Source organism: Melampsora larici-populina (assembly GCF_000204055.1).
Source record: "Melampsora larici-populina 98AG31 unplaced genomic scaffold MELLAscaffold_4, whole genome shotgun sequence".
Lineage (NCBI taxonomy): Eukaryota > Fungi > Basidiomycota > Pucciniomycetes > Pucciniales > Melampsoraceae > Melampsora > Melampsora laricis-populina.
In genome coordinates this window covers 1,713,023-1,733,457 of record NW_006768768.1, presented here as the reverse complement: position 1 = coordinate 1,733,457, position 20,435 = coordinate 1,713,023, and the positions used below count along the sequence as shown (strand labels likewise).

Below are 20,435 nucleotides of genomic sequence, written 5' to 3'. Positions count from 1 at the left end.
ACTTATCCATTTCTGATTCTTGCGTATATACAGTTCCTGAACGGCTAAAGTGATCATGACATGTAGACTGTGGAGAGGGCCCTGGATATCGCCAACTAAGCCTCGATGTCTTGCTGGAGTCAAAATGTGATTTTTGATGAAAATCTCTGTTGTAAAAGCTGAAGCCAGAAAGCCAAATTTAGCCAAATTTTTGAGCTTTTAATTTTTTAGACTTTTTTTTCCAATTTTTTGTTTTATTGAGAAAGCCTCCAGAACACTCAATCTTGTAGTTTTGAATGTTGCTTGTTGTCTAGAGCCAAATGGGCCAAAGTTTGAGCTTTTTTAAAATGTATATTGCCAAATCATAGCCAAAATGTTTGACATAATGGACCTTTATGAGGGCTATCCGTGGTCCTCTCTGGGGGCGCTATGCAAAGCCACCTCGCAGCCAGGAAACCGAAACAGAGGACCTGTGCCATGTGCATGTTGCGATAAAGACATCTTCACCTCAAATGAGATCAAAGCTGAGCAAGCACTTCGAAGATGTGCCGAAACGTGCTCCTAATAGATCCATTTGGGTCGGTCGCACGAGATATCGAGAGCCTGCCTAGACCTTGCAAATGTTGTCTTCTGAAATTCGAACAGTCTCGACGTCCCCCATCAGGTCTTGCGGGATCCACTGCAGCATGTTTTCGCGTTTTGACCCCCCTATGTTCGACTGGCGAAAGCCCGCAAGAGTCGGAAACCGTTGTGGATGTTAAGGTCGCTGATCTGCAATGACAATTTTAAACAGCCAAAGAAGGTTGCCATAGGTTGCTATAGGTTGCTATATGCTCGAATGCCATGCTGACAACTTTCAACCCATCTCCCGCGTCGATCACACACTTTGGCGCGTCAAATCCGAGCTATCGGCCACCACATTGCAAGAGCAACCGTGACGATACAGGCATGTCACAGTCAAAGGGTCGAGGCAGGCAGTTTCTAATAGGCGTTAGGCACAATCGACCAGTATGAATGGAAGAGTATGCTTCTGAATCAATCAACAAGCATAAATCAAAGGCCGTGAACCAGTTGTTTTGTGGATTTTCCTCCTTCGGACGCAGTCATATCTTTCCGCCTCATAGATGTCGGTCACCTTTTTTTTAGCCGCCAACCAACCTCGTATACCGAGAGACTTGATGTCACCAGGACTTGTTGGTGACCAAGATACTTGATTTTCGAGCTCAAGAAGAACTTTAGATCCACAGCGTATAAGAGATAGCTCGATTAGATTTTAAAATCCTTCTTCGTTCTCACCTGTCCATTTTACAAACTGTCTGAAGTAAAAATCGTGAAATAATCCTTCACAAATTTGTTTACTGATTCCTTCGTATACCAATCAACATATAAACCCATTGACCATTTGGCAGTCACAATCTTCTTACTTTACAAAAAGTTGTCTTCAATTTCTCTCACATCATTTTTCTGTTATATCTTTTTCACTTCCACTGTGTGGTCATATCGGTCTAAACAATTTCAAATCACCTCTGATCGAATCGCTTCTTACACAAGTTCTCTCAATTGGTGAGCTTATTTTCTTTTATTGCGTGATTTTTTTAATACAAAGTACAGATTAGTAATCTGACATGAAGATTGTCTTTCCGAAATACCAGAAACAATTCTTGAACTTTTTTTACAGCTCCGCTCATTGAGGCTCGAATCTTGACATCTCCATCAATCCTAGTAGAAGGAGGGTGAGTCTATCTTCTTTAAGCTTATGATCTTATCAATACGCCTTCGCCGTCGGCTCACTTTTGAGGAGAATCTCTAAATATCATCCAACATGCTTATTCATACTGATGATGATCAAATAGACTGATGCCATTGATCTTCTGCTCAGTTAAGATGTTCAGCAGAAACCGCCTTCTTATCTCATTGGCGTTTCTCATCATGATGCTACATCTTGTCGAACAAACCGCGGCAGTCAATAAACCCAAGCCCAATGGAAGAAATAAGCCCGATCTTTCAAAAGTGAAATCCGACTACACACTTGTATGTCACAAACCTAATACATTGATCAAGGGTCACCCGGCCTGCGGGTGTTGGAATCCTACTACAAATAAAGACATTCCGGCAAAATGTAGTAAGGAAGGAATATTGCATTGTGATAAGGCTGCAGGCTACGTTAAGACATGCCAACCTGCGAACCCGTGTGGGATCACTAAAAACAAAAAAGGTGTCAAAACTTCAAACCGGGTGTATTGTGCGAACAAGTCAAAACCCAAGTGAAATGATTTCTTTGTGATGATAAGATTATATTTTAAAAAAGACATTAAGCTTCAGAGATGATTGAATGAAAAAAAGAATGTATTTGAAGACCATCTTGGTATGAATTGATTTCAAACTGAATTTAGACGTCAAATAAATGATTCATCTGATCTTGATGTTATTAGTTGTTTTTGATTTTTTTTTTCAATATTTTCATTTAAATTTCTTAAAAACAAATCACATGGGTAATCTCAATGAACTTGTTTTCAAATCAATGACAATAGGAAATTCAATTAATGTGCAATAATAATGAATATTGTAATTGAAACTTGGAAAATCTCCTTCTACCTTGAAAAGATTGGAAGTCAGTATGAGTATTGACAAACGGTGATGGGGCAAAAAGTGCTTTTGGTAAATAATATCCTCCAGAACATCCGCTTTTTCTAGATTCTTCCACCTCAATTTTTCTGTCTGTTTCTCGTAATTCATGATTTATCTATCATGCAAGTAAACCATGCCTCTGTGGCTGCTAAAGCATGAACCATGATAATAAAGTTTCTAAAGCCAGTGACCCATTTCTTGTCAAGTAATAAAACAGAAGTCAAGAGTACCCCAAACAGGCAACATTACCCTACAGTCCATTATACGAAAGGCAGGGTGGCTCTGCCAGAGTGCACAGGTAAGTGGAGTGGGAGAGAAAAACGTTTTCTCCTCCATGCTACCATTCTTCTCTTCCTCTCTCACCTTATTGCTCAGCCTTATTGCTCAGCAATCCTGTCACTCCTGCCACTCCTCAGTGTCTTTTCATCATCCAAAAAATAACTTTTTATTTGTCCACCCACCTCCCAAGGAAAAAAGCCCTCCTCTTAATTCCCAGACGTTTTCCTCACTCCACAAATGACAAAAGGCCTTCAACACAGCTAGATTTCAACATTTTGTCCTCCCTGCGGATACCTGCAAGAATCTAAAGAAACTCGAGTCACCAGAATGGTAACTTAGGATGCCAGTAAACGGGCGTCAGTCTTTACGGTTCTGAACACCGAAGACAAAGATAAAGAATCACACCTTAGGATGCCAGTAAACGGGCGTCAGTCTTTACGGTTCTGAACACCGAAGACAAAGATAAAGAATCACACCTTAGGATGCCAGTAAACGGGCGTCAGTCTTTACGGTTCTGAACACCGAAGACAAAGATAAAGAATCACACCTATTAAGGGTGAAAGAAAACAACAAAGTACGCCACTTTGTTCCTCAGTGAACTGATAATAATATTTCATATAGTTAATAGTGTCTAACCTTAGGATGCCAGTAAACGGGCGTCAGTCTTTACGGTTCTGAACACCGAAGACAAAGATAAAGAATCACACCTATTAAGGGTGAAAGAAAACAACAAAGTCTGAAGAGAAATGGAGAAAGAGATTAACAATTGATCTATCCGGATTGAAAGAATACAGACTATGAAACCACTTACACGCCACTTTGTTCCTCAGTGAACTGATGAGGAGAAAGTGGCGATTGTGGATGAGCGGTACTATTTAAATGTGATACAAATTTAAATTAGGTTTAAGTTTGATATAAACTAGGTTTGAGTACTGTATGTAAATATGATTTTGATGTAATGTGTTTGACGAGTTTGATAATCTATATGTATTCTAACACCCCCCCTCAAACACGTCAAATACTGAAAGAGATCACAGTTTTTATATATAAGCAAGGAAGAAGTAAAAAAAAGAAAAAAAAGAGAAAAGAAAAGAGAAAGAGCAAAAAAGAAATACTAAGATGTTGGCTCGCGATGATGAAGTCCAATTGATTTTCTTAGCCATTGAAATGAAGCTTTACCTAATGGTTTGGCGAATACATCAGCGATCATCTTGTGAGATTGGCAATGGGTTAATTCCACCGTTCCACGTTTAACCAACTCCCGAATCCAATGGTATTGAATCTCAATATGTTTGGTACGAGCGTGGAAAATGGTCTTAGAGGTCAGATGGATTGCGCCGAGATTGTCACAGTGAAGACGTGTAGGTTGATTGATGTTGAAGCCAAAGGATTTGAGCAAGTTTTGAAGCCATGTTGCTTCTTGTCCAGCCTCGGTGGTTGCGCGGTATTCGGCCTCGGTGCTGGACAGTGCAACGGTTGGTTGAAGGCGACTCTTCCAGCTTACTGCTCCTCCTAAGAATTTGAAGACATATCCGGTAGTTGATCGACGGTTGTCCTTGTTTCCGGCCCAGTCAGCGTCTGAGAATCCATATGGGCAATCCCAGGATTGGTTGCCAGATAGTCCATTATCATCAGCACTGTATTCAATAAATAGGTGAGTGGTTCCTCGAAGGTATCGTAAGACATGGATGAGGGCGTTCCAATGCGCACGTGAGGGTCGGTCGAGGTGTTGAGATAAAACACCAACAGCGTATGCAATATCAGGTCGAGTACATTGAGATAAGTACATCAATGATCCAACCCCGTTCCTGTAAGGAAGATTTTGACGAGCGAAATCTTGAGCATCAAAGTCGCTAGCTCGAGTGAGTTTCTGTTCGGCTGGAAGTGGGGTGCTGGCTGGTTTACAGTTATTCATTCCAAATCTTTCTAGTATGCTTTCAATCATAGCAGGTTGACCAATGGCGTATGAATATTCAGAGGTTCTACTAATTTGAATGCCTACTATACAGTGTGAGATACCCAGGTCTTCCATTTCCCAGCGTTTCGAGATGAGCTGCTTGATTTCTTCAATTTCATTTCCGGTAATAGCCATGTCGTCCACATGAACGTACATTGCCGAGAATTTTGTTCCATTCATTGAGATTCTTATAAATACGCATGCATCGGCTTCAGATTGAACAAACCCAATTGATAATAAAAACTCGGTAACGTCGTCGCTCCAATATTTTGCTGACTGTTTGAGACCGTAGATTGTACTTCCTAAACATGCAACCATATCAGCTCCGTAAATTTCTTTAAGATTATCCGGTAGCTCCATATAGATTTCGTAATCTAGTTTGTTGTTTAAGAAAGCACATATGGCGTCCATTGAATGAACAGGCCATCCATTCAAAGCAGCAATAGCGATCATGATACGGAGCGATGCAGGTTTACCGGTTGGTGAATACGTCTCGTGATAATCGACTCCAGCAACTTGAGAGAAACCTTTGGCCACATATCGGGCTTTGAATTTGGCTATTGAGCCATCAAGATTGGGCTTAATCCGAAATACCCATCGGCCACCAACTACTGATCTGTTCTTTGGTCGCTTTACGATGGTCCATACCTTCCTTTCATTGATTGAGTTGATTTCTTTGTTCATGGCTTTGATCCATTCTTCCTTCTCTGATGATTTCATGGCTTGTTTGTAAGTTTTCGGTTCATTCACAAGTCTGACGGTTGGCATGGTACTGTAGGCGTATAAGTCCTCTTCTTCTCCGGTAATGAATGCGTTGATGTCTGCCCAGAAAGTATGCTGACTCGATGGCGTATATCGATCAGGGGGTTTTCTATCTCTAGTTGATTTCCGGATAGTTGGTTGTTGGTTGGGGATTTGTTCCGCATCCTGTAAAGCATCCGAAGGAGGTTCAGACTCCTCGGTTGTTTCAGGTGGGGTAGATTGAGGCGCTGGAATATTATCAGTGTTAACATCAGGAGGTTCAGACTCCGATGTAACAACTGGATTCACGTCAGGCCGAGGATTAGGGAGGATAGGATAGTCGTCATCATCAAGGTTTATGACAGTTTCTAATCCAGGATGTGAGTCTTCAAGTTCATTCAATTCTTTCTTTGAAAATAAATGATTGTATTGGAATTTGATTGATTTTCGAAAAGGGAAGAAGTCTTCACGGAATTTCACGTCATGAGATGTGAGAATCTTCTTGGATTCAAGATCGTATAATCGATAGTTGAAGTTGTCAGTTGCAAAACCGAGGAGCACAGCAGTTCGAGTGATAGCATGAAACTTGCCGTCACGTTGACTCTTCCTGACTATATATTCTACACCACATCCAAAAGTCCGGATATGAGATACTGACGGTTTTCTTCCATACCATCCTTCAAAAGGTGTCATGATACCTTTGTTGTACGCTAAAGATACGGTGCGATTATCAAGATAGACAGCGGTATTGACGGCTTCAAAGCAGAAACTAGGTGGTACGTTTGAGTGTTGGAGTAGAGCTCTTGCTTTGTAAGTGATAGTCTTGTTCGAACGCTCGGCGACACCGTTTTCCTCAGGTGTGTAGGCAGCGGTTTCGTGTAGCCATATGCCATGCTCCTTACAATAAGGTACGAAAAGAGAGTTGAAAAATTCTGAACCCTGATCTAATGTGAAGCATTTGACTTTTCTTTCGCTCTGGCGCTCGGCAAATGAAATAAATGCACATAATGAATTAAAAACTGAATTTTTATCTTTTGATTTCAAGAAGTACACAAAACGCATTCCAGTTAAGTCGTCGGTAAAAAGGATGTAGTATAGATAGCCACTGTTCACATATCCTCTCACAATTCCACTCAAGTCTACATGAACATTATCTAATTTATTTTCAGCACGAGGTCGGGTATTGGAGAAAGGGGGTCGTTCACTCTTTGATTTGATACAAGCGACACATTCAACAGATTTAGAAAAATCAAAATTCTTAGGAACTCCTTCAATCATCTCATCTTTAATCATTTTTCGGAGGTAGGTGAAATTCGGATGACCTAATCGATTGTGAAGATTGATTAGTGTGTCAGATTGAATGATTGATATTGAAGATGATTGCTGAAAGGGAATCAGACGTACAGGGCATTCGATCAGTTTGACTATCATGAGGTTGCCGGAAAAGAATCCTCGGAAGAGCGTTTTCTTGCCAAGAAGCAGATCAAATAGATGAGGTTTAGTGGGATTAATGGAAGGAACGACTCCTTTTTTGATAAGAGCACCAGCAGCAATCAAGTTCTTGTTCAGATGAGGTACGTATAATGAATTTTCAAACTTCATAACATTTCCATCAGCGTCTAATAAATATGCAGTTCCGATCTTCTGAATCTCAAGTGTATCATTACCACCAGCTAAGTTAAGTCTCTTGCTTGGATCAGGATTTGGGGTGAGCGAGTTTTGATCGAAATGTTTTAGATTATTGAACATGTGATGAGATGATCCCGTATCAGCTAGTCCAAAAGAGTTACTCGGAACTTTAGCCTGTACAGCTTTATTACTGCAGAAGTAATCAATATGGAACACGGTTGGTTGACTATCATCTGTTCATACGTTCATGGAATTCATAGCTTCAGTTAATTCATCTAAATCACAATCGATATTGGTCTCTGGCTGAACATTTGATGAACTTCGATGTTGAAACGTTTTAGGCTGACTACTTGATTGTAAGTGATTCGGAATCTGACCTCGCCATCTACCTTTCTTGATTAGATCCTTCTGCCATCTGATCTTCTTCTCTTGATTCTTCGGGTTTTCAAAACACTCATCTCTACCATACTTACATACACATCGGTCGGCAGTACATTTGGGTCGTGTAAATTGATTGTTGCGATTTTGGTTATTACTACGATTCACGAAATGAGCTCCAGGATGAAAAGATTGATTTTTGTGAAGATTAGCGAATTGAGGTAAGTTTCGTAACTCCTTTTCTTTCTTCAATATGTACTGCTCTACACCATCATAAGTAAGGGGTTTTACCATATCAAATACATTCGATAAAATAAGTTGATTATCGGGATGAAGTGATTTGATAAGTCTCCTAGCTAATTGACCATCATTTAAATCTCCACCAGCTAAAGTTAATTCATCTTTCAATTCTCTGAACTCTGCTAGATGAGCTTCTAAAGTTGTTCGATTATCTTGACGGAATTCATCCAGTTGATTATCGAGTTGGAATTGAGCAGCTTCGGAAATTGGGGCCTTGTTTTCTCGAACTATCTTCCATAATTTAGATGGTTCGTATTCAAGATCAATTTCTTCATCAATTTGAATTTGTAATTTTGATTCTACATATGCTGACATTGATGAGTCCATGCGACTAAGTAGAAAATTCATGATGCATTCTTTGTTTGCTAGGTGTTCTTCCTCAGTAGTATCGTCGGGTCTGTTAGGTGATTGGAGATATCTGTCGAGTCCTAAAGGTCTTAGTGATCGTTTAATTCCAATTGCCCAATGTTTATAGTTTGATTTTCCTAAGATGATGGTAGTGGGAATTTTACTTAAGCTGATGTTTAGAGCGACGGCAAAGTCTTTTTGTGAAGATAGTAATGGAGTTTGTGTAGATGGTTGTGTCATGATGATGGTATTTCTAGGTGGTAGTTCGGTATGAGAAGTATGAGTAGAATTAAAAGATGATTCAGAAGATTCCTCGTTCTGATCCTCGATAGAATCGTCGGAGGTATTGGCAGGTGAAGGTGCTTCGGCAGGTGATGACATAAAATTATAAGATGATTCGAGTTTCTCTCGCTACCATGCAAGAATCTAAAGAAACTCGAGTCACCAGAATGGTAACTTAGGATGCCAGTAAACGGGCGTCAGTCTTTACGGTTCTGAACACCGAAGACAAAGATAAAGAATCACACCTATTAAGGGTGAAAGAAAACAACAAAGTACGCCACTTTGTTCCTCAGTGAACTGATAATAATATTTCATATAGTTAATAGTGTCTAACCTTAGGATGCCAGTAAACGGGCGTCAGTCTTTACGGTTCTGAACACCGAAGACAAAGATAAAGAATCACACCTATTAAGGGTGAAAGAAAACAACAAAGTCTGAAGAGAAATGGAGAAAGAGATTAACAATTGATCTATCCGGATTGAAAGAATACAGACTATGAAACCACTTACACGCCACTTTGTTCCTCAGTGAACTGATGAGGAGAAAGTGGCGATTGTGGATGAGCGGTACTATTTAAATGTGATACAAATTTAAATTAGGTTTAAGTTTGATATAAACTAGGTTTGAGTACTGTATGTAAATATGATTTTGATGTAATGTGTTTGACGAGTTTGATAATCTATATGTATTCTAACAATACCCAAGCTGATTATCCTGAGCCTTCTAGGATAGGTTTCATTGGATGGTTAAAATGCCTGAATTAGCTCTTTCCCCTCCAGGAGAAACTTATCCTTGTGAAACAAAGCTGTCACCAAGACTAAAAGTTCTCATCATAGCTCAATACTCCCCTCTACTGTGTCCAAGTAGTGGATGAGTTTGATATTCTTCAAAAATTCTTGTATGGTCTTCAATTAGTTTATGGTATCATTTGAAGTTAAACTGCTTCACCAAAATCCTCATTCTTCATTTATTTTTTTCTCCATATATTAATTATCAAAAAAAGTAAACCCTCAACTTTCCAACTCATTCTTCCAATCTTTCTTTTTCTTTCCTTCCCAATTTCCACAAAAAAAAAACCCACAAATTATAAACATTTTTTTCCCCAAACAAATGATTTGATGTATGTATATTAAAACCGATTTTTTCAATCAATAAAAAAAAATCCTAAAAATATTTAAACCCAATCCTAAAAAAGAAAAGAAAAGAAATCCAAATTGAACTGAGTAAGAGAAATCCATAAAAAAATCTTGCACAAGTTTCCCAGAAAAATCAAAATCAATGAAACATGAAAGAAACCTATAGATCGTTAATCATCACTCTCACTACTACTATCACTTTCACTCTCACTACTTTGATCATCACCATCGTCACTACTACTTTGATTATATTCGATTTCTTCTTCTTCTGGTTCTTCTGGTTCATCTTCTTGTGAACTTAATGAAGAATCAGTTTGAATTTCCATACGATCTTCATGATCTTCTCCATTCTTACCATCATTACCTTCATGCTAATCCAAACCAAAAGAAAAAAAAGTCAAATCAATTTCTGAAGGCATGAAAATTTCAAGCGGTTTTGAAGAAAATGCTTTTCTTACCTTTTGATCATTTGATTCATCACATCTACTTTTAATCTTTTCAAAAATATATTCTTTCCAATCTTTTAAATTCATTCTTAAAACCGATTCTCGATTTCCCTTAGGATTCAACCAATTCAACAAACCTTGAATCTAAACGATTCCCATGCCAAAGAAAATACCATCTTTTCATCAATTAAATCAATCATGTCTCAATTCTGAAAAAAAAACACTCAACTTGTACTTCAGTATCATAAACTGCCCATCCCCCAACCCCAAGTCCGATTCCAATTTGTTTTTCATTTCCATTTTCATCAGATTGACAATAATGATGATGATGATGAAACCGATGATGATGAAGTTTATTTAAAACCCAATCCATTTCATCTATACTAGGACCTGAAACAAACAATTGTCCCACGCAATTCGAATTACCACCTATCCCATCAAACCACCAATACTTACAAAAATATCGATCCATCCCAATCGGTTTGGTTTTCATCACTCCATTAAACTTTCGAAATCGTTCGTTCAAATAGATTTCTTTTAGATTCAATCGAAACAATTCAACTTCATACTTTTCTTTCGGATCCTTCAATTCTTGATGCCCTTGCTTCTTCATCAAAAGCTTAGGTGCTTTGATCGATTTCGAATTTAATAAGGTGTTCATCCTTACTGGCGTTTCTAGATTCGTGATGTCGGTTATGGTACATGTCGTACTGGATTGAGGATCTTCTGTTTCATTAGTTGGGTTGATTGGTTGGGTCGGGGATGGTAAGATCGGTGTGGTCACAGTCGAACTTTGATGGGTAATCGGATCTAGCTCATCTCCTCCTGTAGATTTCAATGATGTTTCGTTCAAAGGTTTACTTCCATTCCCAAGTTTTGAAAGTTCTTCAAGTCTTTAAAATTCCATTCATAAGCGCCCCCCCCAAAAAAAAGCAAACCCTTTGAACGTTAGCTTTTTAGAAACTCATAAAAAAATCGAAATTCAAAACTTTACATTTTTCTCTTCTCTTTATTGACATCTGCTTTCTCTTTCCTAACAATCGTTAATTTCTCATCACAATCTTCAATATAATTTCGAATATAATGTCCTTCAATCACTAAATCACATAAGAATCTAATCAAACTTAATTTCTCATCGGAATCCCATTCACTAAACCTAGATTTCAAAATCTGTTTCATAAACTGATAATCCTTTCTTCGATTCATCAATGATTCTCCATATCGTTGGATTTCTTCAATCCCCATCTCATCTATTTCTTCTTCTTCTGCTTCTTCTTCTTCTTCTTCAATTCTAATTCCATTTTCTACTTCTATTTTGTTATGATGATTTGATGTTGGAAGATTGATCGAATTAGTTGAATGATGTTCTTGAGGTTGAATGATGGGATTTATACCTGACTCAGTTGGTAATAAAGTTAATGTCCCATCTTTGGAAAACAGATATTGCATTAATCTACCCATACAACCAATCTGTTCAATCCCACCTCTCTGACACATAATCTCGACTAATCCCATCACCCAATCTTCCTTTAATTCATGACTTGAACTTGATTCTTTAGATTTCTTTTTTTTCCTACTTTCTTGAATTTGTTGTTCTTTAACCAAAGTTTGATCAATAGTTAATCTCCATAGATTCGAAAACTTAATAGATTTCCTTATCCAATACTCTCTTGCTTCAATCTTCATGACTTTAGTTTCTTGAATCGGTTGATTTGAAAAAAAAGGTAAAACAGATCTAGATTTAAACCTACTACCATTTCCTTCGTTTTTACAAGTAGGATATCTCAAAGACAAATCAACTTGGATTTCTTTCACTAATCTTTCAATAATCAAATCTAATTGATCTTTTAATTCTTCAATCTTACAATCTATCAATTCAAAGATATTTAAAAAACTCCAAATCATCAAACTCTTTTCAAAGGTTTTAGGGTCTTTTGGTTGACTTGGAATCGGTTTGATCGGTAAACTTGGGATCAATCCACTGGATCTTCTTAAATATCTTCCATCTATCATCGTCAAGGGATCTAAATCTAAATCTTCAACTAATTCAATCAGAGACCAAATCAACAAAAGATAAAGAATAATCAAACAAAGATACGGTTCAGGTCAGCCAGCTCTTTCATAAAAAATTTCAATCGATAAACAGTCAAGGTTCATAAATCAAAGACCTACTAGGATATTTAATTGTTTTCTTCACCGAGTTCGATCTCTGAAGTGGTTCACCATTCTCAGTGACAACAGGTGTCGAAAGAGATGGTTCCGAATTCGAATTCGAAGCTTGTTGTTCAAGATGAAGTTTTCTAGGTACTTCTTTTTCCATAGATTTAGGTATCACTCGTAAGTCTTCTTTCATATGATGCTTACTACTACTCATTCTCCATTTCTTTTTCTTTTTATGATCAGGTGTTTCTAAGGGAGGTGAAGGTTTTGAAATGATTTTCGAAAACGAATCACTGGGTTTCCATTCCATTAAGTTTATGGCATGTAAAACTGGTGGATCTTCTTGAGGTTTAGGATTGATTGAACATTGTGGATGTAAATAGGTTTCATATGTAGGTGGATGATGGACCATAAGAGGCGTAGATGAGATTTTATTCCGTTTACGTTTCTTGATGGTTCTTTTGGTTTCCGGATCGGTGATTTCTGGGTGATCGATCAGACGAGAAGTAGGGGTTGAAGGGGGTCCTCGTTTAGGTCTTGATCTGGGTACATGAGCTGATAGGTTTGGTATGGGTATGGGTGGTTGTGTGTTGATGAGACCATATTTTTGCATCAGTTCATCTGGTACTCTCCATCGTGGATTAGGTTGGGTTGTAGAGACTGGTAAAAGAGATGATTGAATGAATTTCTTTAAGAGTGATTTAGAAAATGAATTAGGATGTCGACTTGGATTGGAGAGAGAATGGAGATGAGAATTAAAGTCAAATGTCAATCTTTGATCTGATTGAAGAAGATAAAGAGTGTGATGATGAAAACACTCACCTGAGTTTCTTAGGTTCGACTTCCATAAAACTACCACCGAATCCATCTTCTTGATCATGATGAGCGGATTGAGAATCTTCAATAAGTTGTATGGTATAAAGATAAGATTTCGAATCATCAATCTTTAAAGTCTCAGTTAAATTTAATTTGAATTGATCAATCGATTGTAAATGAATCAAATCCGATTGAACACCTTTTGATTTAACTAAATCTCTTAATGGTTTAGGTGGAAAGACTTTAACAATCTTGGCTGTATAGATTGTGGAAGATGGACTGGGTGGTTGATTAAAACTTAAATCTACAATCACTTTTTCGTCTTTATGAAATCGATTATAGTGTAATTTGTAAAGATGATTGGTTAGATTATCAATCGAATGTTCACGTTCTGATGATCAAATCAAATCAAATCAAACATCAGAATCTGTGTGTTGTTAGATATGAATTTAAATAGAAATCAAATCACTTACGAGCATCTGGTGTGGTTATACAAGCCAAGATTCTAGATTTAAGTGAATCTGAGAATTCAGTTTGAATTAATCGATCTAATTCTTGATCTTCAGATTGTAATGCATCAAAGAAAGTAAGTAAATCGGTTGATGCTTGTTCTTGTGGTTCTTGAACATGATGATTTGGTTTAAAGATTGGTTGAGAATAAAAGATATATCGATTAGCATAAGACCTATGGTAAAGAGATTATCGATTAGTTAACGATCTTGAAAGTCAATGATCAAAATAAAGAAAACTCTTAACTCATAATCTAAAAAGATTTCACCAGTTTGATGGATTGACCAAACTTCAGTATCAGCTGATAAGGTAGTCAGTTTAGATGGTAATGGTAATGGAGATACTTGAGTTCCATCTAATAATGGCATCTTGATTTTTTTCGTTTTAAGTTAATGATGAGTTTATCATTATTGTGATCAAGAAGATTGATAAATTCTAGAATCAAAATCAGACTCAGAATCAGAATGGGAATTGATAAGAAATCGAAAAAAGTCAAAAATCAATTCAAACCCAACCCAAATCGATTTCCATTCCAATCTGAATCTGAATCTGAATCTGAATGTAGGTTTTATACTCTTTTACAAATCATGGTCTTAAGTTTTCTGTACTTCATTTCTTCTTGATCTTCTTACACTTTGTTTGAAGTTTCTATTACAGTTTGAAGTTTCTATTACTTATCATCTTGAAAATATCTTGATTAGTTGATCCATTTGGTTGATCTGTTGATCTATCCTATCCTATCAATCTATTTAAACTCAAAAGAATTAATTCATATATCAACCCTTTATTTCTTCATTTACTTTCAATCATCTTGAATGCTTTTTGGATACACATCATTTCAAACTTTACCTGCTTTCTGGTTCCAAGTGCAAACTGATACAAGCTGAAACTTACAAAACCACACTTCATTTATGGATATGAATATACAAGTTCATTTGTTGATTGAAATGTAAATATTTATCACAAAGAATGATTCTAAAATGTATAAGTAGTGTCAATTTTCTGAAATCAAATCTGATGATGCTTGTAAGAATAAAAGCAAACAAATCAAATCAAGGTAAGACTTTGTATTGGAAAAGACTACTCTTGATACATAAATAAGTCACATCTTAAAACTAACACTGTGAAAATACATTATCCTCAAGTGGCAATGGAAAGATGATTAAGATTGTAATTTGTCATAAAAAGACCTATCACTTCACACCTGAGCCATAACACCCACACTACTTATGTGCATCAGGCTGAGTAAATAGGTGGCTTTGGTGTACATACAGGTGTGCTCAGTTATTTGCTCATCTGGATAAGGGAATCCATATGTAATACATGCTGTAACACTTTTTTTTAAAAGTGCTTTTGGCTTAATTGCATATAACACTATCAACACATATAAATTGAAAAAAGACTAGTACACCTTAGAAGAACGGCCATCTAATCAAAACTTGAGACATTTAATAACAGCAGAATGGCAAATGAAACCTTATGGAGCCCAAGCTTGTAGCTTATTAACCCTTATAGTGATTTTCCACTTTTTTTTTAAAAAAAAAATCATCTTTAGGCATTTAGCTCACCTGAAGGAAATCAATAGGCCTCTATTAACTGGCTTTAGCTTTGTAAAGACCGTTTATAAAGTCATTAGACTCTAGAACTTCTTGCGTACTCCATATATGAAACGAGCCAAGTTGAGGTTAAGAGCTAGAAAGGAACCATTTGATGTATGTCTTGTGCGCCTATGATCCAATACGTTGCTTGGAGGTTGCCAAACCCTTTTGGGATTGAACATAATCCTTCTGTACTACTTGTGTTCTAGAGTCCACTGCGACTGGTTTGAAAAATGTCTTGATAGCCTGTGGATCCATGGTGGCAAGGGTGCCACTATACTAAACTATACTGGTATGAGTATAGTTGGGTATAGTATAGTTTAAATTGTACTATACTATACTCAGTATAGTATAGTTAAAACTATACTTTCCTCAACTATACTCAGTATAGTATCAATTGATCAACTATACATGGACAAGGGTTTCACAAGTTTTCCATTAGCATGTTGAACTATACTGCACAGTATAGTATAGTATAGTATAGATGAGTATAGTTGTACTATACTATACCAAGTATAGTCACAGTATGTATAGTATAGTATAGTGGCAGCCTTGATGGCAGCACATGCAGGCTATTGAACCCAATATGGGATTGAACATGATTCTGTACTAGAACTGGTTGGTATTTATAGTCCTGGGACTGTTTGATGCAGTATCTCGAGAACCTATATGCCCAAGACGTAGCTTGGAGGTTAACGAACCTGTATGGGATTGAACACTGACCTGAAAGGGAACCCGTTGGGTAGGTCCTCAGTATCTTTGTCCATCCTGTGCCACTTCCTATCTCTGTTTTGTGGTTGCCTTCTTGAGGGTTTTGTCCTGTGTGTATGTGTGAACATGAACAAATCTTTTAGTTTGAAGAATGAAGTCTGCTAGAAAAGGAAAAACTTTAGGGTTGTCCAGTAGCTCCTTTGCATTGCACCAGTTGACTTTGATCTTTTCTTTACGTAGGCGTGTTCTGAATTTCTTCCTCGCTCTTGAGTGTTTTCTGCAATACAAAAGATAATGTTCAGCATTTTCTTTCACACCACACAATGGGCCCATTGGTGATTCCATCAGATTTCTCCTGAACAAATGTTCATTTAGCGGGCTATACTTTTGTTACGAACTGATCTTGGTTCACTTGAGTGACATAGCTACCGTACATGTCACAGGCTAGAGACCCATCTTATACTTGTAGATACAAAGCCTGTACAGTTCCTTCTTCATCCGACAATCCTCATAGGAAGCTTGGTAATAGATACAACGCTCAGCTGAACCCCCTTGACTCTCGTCGACAAACACCCCGAGCCTGTCCATAACAACTTTGCTCTCAGCTAAAAGATGGCTGCAGCACCACCTTTTCAATATTCTGAAGGCCTTTAGATATGTCTTTTGGGTGAGTGATGAATTGATTTTTACCTGGTTTGAATATATAGTTTTTGATGTTAAAGTTTTTGTGGGTTCTTTTCTTGAGGCTACCCAAGCTCGTGGGGATTGTGATTGCATTAGTTATGTTGGATGCAGCTTCTTTAGCTAATTCATCTGCTTTTTTTGTTTAATTCTATGTCTGAATGGCCTGGAGTCTAGAAAAGTTTGATATTGGCGTTATTAGGAAGTTTTCATAAGTTAACTCTTATCTTAATGACTAGATCCTGATTGGCTATGGAGGTCAGGTTGTGGGTGTGCTTATATTCTTGGAGGCGCGCCGGGCGTGTTTTTTCCAAAGAAATTTGTTGGGAACCGAGATGTTGTTCTTTTTCAATATATTTTCTAATTTTCAAGTTGCTGTAGCCACCTACCACAACAGTTTTGCCATGTAAAGGTGAGCAACAGTTGATTTTGGAGTTCCCAGTTTGTATACAAGTCCTACTGCTGAGGTCAGCAACACCAATATTGGTGACAGGATGTAGCATTTCTTAAATTTGGTGTGATTTCTGAACAGGCACACTGACCCCTGATTTTCCAAATTCTCTGACACCTAGGCGCACCCAAGGCGTGTTTTTTGCACTGCACCCACCACCTGATATGGAGGTCTATGTAGTTGATGTTTTGGACAATTTTTCAGAGTGAAAAAAGTTAGATGATGAATCACATGTGATTTACTTATTTAGTTGAGCAGACAACTGAGCACACCTGTATGTGCACAAAAGCCACCTATTGTCTCAGCCTGATGCACATATGTAGTGCATGGGTGTTAAGGCTCAGGTGTGAAGTGATAGATCTTTCTATGACAAACTAAAATCTTGATCATTTTCTCATTTCCACTCGGGGATAATGCATATAATGTTCACAGTGTGAAGACATTCAATGTACCCGGTTGGTTAGTTTTGGTACTCTGGACATCTGTTCCTGTTCTTGCTCCTTCTGCTTTCCATTTACAGAGTACTCTATATTACTTTCAACTAATGGCATTTGTCAACTTTTCATTGGGGCAGGGCCAGGTCATAGCCCTAATTGGATGTACCTTTGTCTTCAGATATGTGATCTGTGTATGGTGGCTATAAAGTGCCACTTTTGTCACATTGTCACAATTGTGAAAAATGACATTCCTGGCCTTGGGAACAGCCCCACTGCACAAGTCATCATGGATCTGGCCAACCCTGTTTTGCCTTATTCTTGGAGACTCCAAATTTTCACTTACTCTCTGTTGAAAAAAATGAAGATAGATATACCTTTGTGCAATGATCTCAAGACAACTCTAACTCTTGTACCAACTAGATGACTGGCTATTCTTTTAGACTAGTTCCTTACATGCTTTAACTTGTTTAGATAGTGCAATGCCAATATTCAATCAATGAATCTTGCACTTTTTTTTAAAAACAAGAAAAAGATGCTTGATTGTCATGAAATGATGCCATCATACTGATAATAAAGGCTGATTAGGAGATCACAATACATAAAAGAATTTTGACAGAAACAGGCAGATTAGTATGGATGGTGCAATAGGAAGTGGATGGAGTTTTTAATACAGTCATTGCAGGAATTCTTCTTCTTCTCTGACCTTTTGCATGATGGGTCTTTCTCTTCCCCAAACTTTGCTAGACCTCACCTTTTATATTTGGAAAATTAGTATAGCATACTTGAGATTCATCAAGTGAGATCTTTTGCTAAATGTTCAGATATGAATCAACAATCATTGTACACTTCTATTGTTTGTGTTGAACATGGTCAGGAAGGGGAAACCAACTAGCTTTCCCGTCTCAACCTTTATCCTGTCTGTGGTATGGTACCTGTGACATGTGATCACAAGTACTATCACCCCACATCATTACTCTACCACTACACAACCTACATTCTAGTAAGTATGATGTATGTGTGGTGTGGGGGGTCTCCGGGCTAAGAAAACCTATATAGTTCTAGACTACAGTGGGGCAAATTGCCTGTGAGAATGAGAGTAAGGCTCAAGGAGGTATGACTCCTCAACCCCGGGGCAAGTGGGCGGCCTTGCAAAATTTGAGAAGAGAATCTTTAACTAGAAAAAAGGGAATAAGTAGCAGGATGCTAAAAGACTCAGAAAGATAGCAGATAGCTCCGAGGTGAGAGGGTGGTAGGATGAGGAAGATAGGAAATATTACATTCTTCTGAATTTGGTGCCACTGGGTCCTGGACCTACCACTCTGTGAACCTTTATGTTTCACACAGTTCTTGTGACACCTTGCAGATTTACCGCTGGTTTTCTCCTGTGCTCCACCATGTAAATATCCGCGTGGCACGTCAACGTGCACACACGAAGAGTTTTGAAATAAAAATCCAAGTCTTTTGGTTGAATTTGGACTGAGATTGTTGTTGAGCACCCTTTGTGCTTTGTGATTTGTTCAAAGGATTTGCAGAATCCTTTGTTGTCAGCAGGGGTCAACTGACTTTCAACCTCCCAGGTGATAAGGGAAAGATGTGCATGTTGTGGCACCTCTTTGATGGGTTGTTACAGGGTCTAAGGAAAGTCTTTTGTGTGTGCACGTCAACGTGCTACAAGGATATTAGATATTGTTCCTAGCCCGTGACGGTACCATGAGTTCCATTCACAGGAAGGAGAGAGGTGACAGACGAGGCAGAGATATCACGGGTGGTGGAATGTCACAGACTCCACCCACGAATTTGGAAGGAGAGGAAGAGGAAATTTTCTCCTCTCTCTCTCTCTTACCAATTTCTCTCTGCTGCCGAGTCCTGTCAACCTGCAAGGTTAATTCTTTGCCAAGCTCATAATTTCGAAAAACTCAAGATTTCAAACAGAAGTTGAAATTAAAATACAAATCCTCGTTGCAGATTAACTCGTGAATGTGGAGAAAACTCAAACCAAAATCGACAAATTTGATTCAATCTAAGAAGATGTCAGAGGCAATGAAGATAGAAGAAGAGAAGAAAAAGGCTCATGCCTTGAGGTTGAAAGAACAAGCAGAGGAGAGGGAAAGGAGAGCAGGTTCAAGAGATTTAAACTTGAACAACAACACACCGACCACCCTGAACACTCAAATGACGGAAGTTCAGACCAACACGACTACGATCGAAGAAACAACCTGCCCGACTTCCGCGTATAAGAACGTCGACTCAAAAGACCCCGAGGACCCTAGCTCCGCTGGCAAGATGGTAGAAAGACAGAGCGTTGAAGCAAAGTTGATCTTTGAAGTGAGTGATGATGAAGAGAGGGACAGTATCTCATCGTCAGTAGAGGATGGAGAAATGGAAAGAGGAAAGAAGGATTCGGAGAAGAAGAAGAAAGCATCGACCAAAAAGAAGGGGAAACAAAACACAGAGGTGGATGACTTACTGAACGATGATCAAGTCTTGAAGAAGAACAAGACTCGCTATGAAGGGCTGATCGAGCACGATCACAGTGAGTTATTCCAGAGATCGGTTCTTCTTATCCCCATAACCACCCCCCCCCTATCCTTATGGTTGGCCAGCTCCTCCAATTCCAATGGTCGTAGCTTGTGATGAACAGCTCCTGTATTTACCAAGATTGTAGCCCTCGAGGGCTCCCGTATTAAGGCTCCCGTAATCCATGCATAATGATTCCTAAAAAGTCAATATCCAGATTGAGTTGGAAGTTGCAGCCTAATTGAGCTCCTGTGATGATAGATGGTAGTAGCATGGAAGCTCCCACTTATACCTTTAGGAATGTAGGGTTAGCCAGGCGCATCCCATCCAACTTGGTAGATGAGTAGACCTCACCTGAAACAAAGGTGGCCTATCAAGAAGCCAGTGTCTCCTCGACACGAAGTGGGCCTAGAAAGATGTCTCGACTATTACTTCGGGAAAGACTATTGAA

General features: G+C 38.3%; 3 protein-coding genes across 3 annotated transcripts; 2 read left to right on the top strand and 1 right to left on the bottom strand.

The window, feature by feature from the left end:
• Positions 1–1,863: 1,863 nt before the first annotated feature.
• Positions 1,864–2,247, top strand: MELLADRAFT_102825 (uncharacterized protein; the record flags this gene model as incomplete). Its single annotated transcript, XM_007405688.1, has 1 exon — positions 1,864–2,247. One exon carries the CDS (start codon positions 1,864–1,866, stop codon positions 2,245–2,247), a length of 384 nt encoding a protein of 127 aa, XP_007405750.1.
• Positions 2,248–9,485: 7,238 nt separating this feature from the next.
• MELLADRAFT_70917 (uncharacterized protein) lies at positions 9,486–10,830 on the bottom strand (the record flags this gene model as incomplete). Its single annotated transcript, XM_007405526.1, has 3 exons — positions 9,486–10,028; positions 10,116–10,247; positions 10,333–10,830. The coding sequence occupies 3 exons, from the start codon at positions 10,762–10,764 to the stop codon at positions 9,828–9,830; spliced, it is 765 nt and encodes a 254-aa protein (XP_007405588.1).
• Positions 10,831–19,639: 8,809 nt separating this feature from the next.
• MELLADRAFT_59976 (uncharacterized protein) lies at positions 19,640–20,176 on the top strand (the record flags this gene model as incomplete). Its single annotated transcript, XM_007405689.1, has 2 exons — positions 19,640–20,000; positions 20,133–20,176. The coding sequence occupies 2 exons, from the start codon at positions 19,640–19,642 to the stop codon at positions 20,174–20,176; spliced, it is 405 nt and encodes a 134-aa protein (XP_007405751.1).
• Positions 20,177–20,435: the final 259 nt, after the last annotated feature.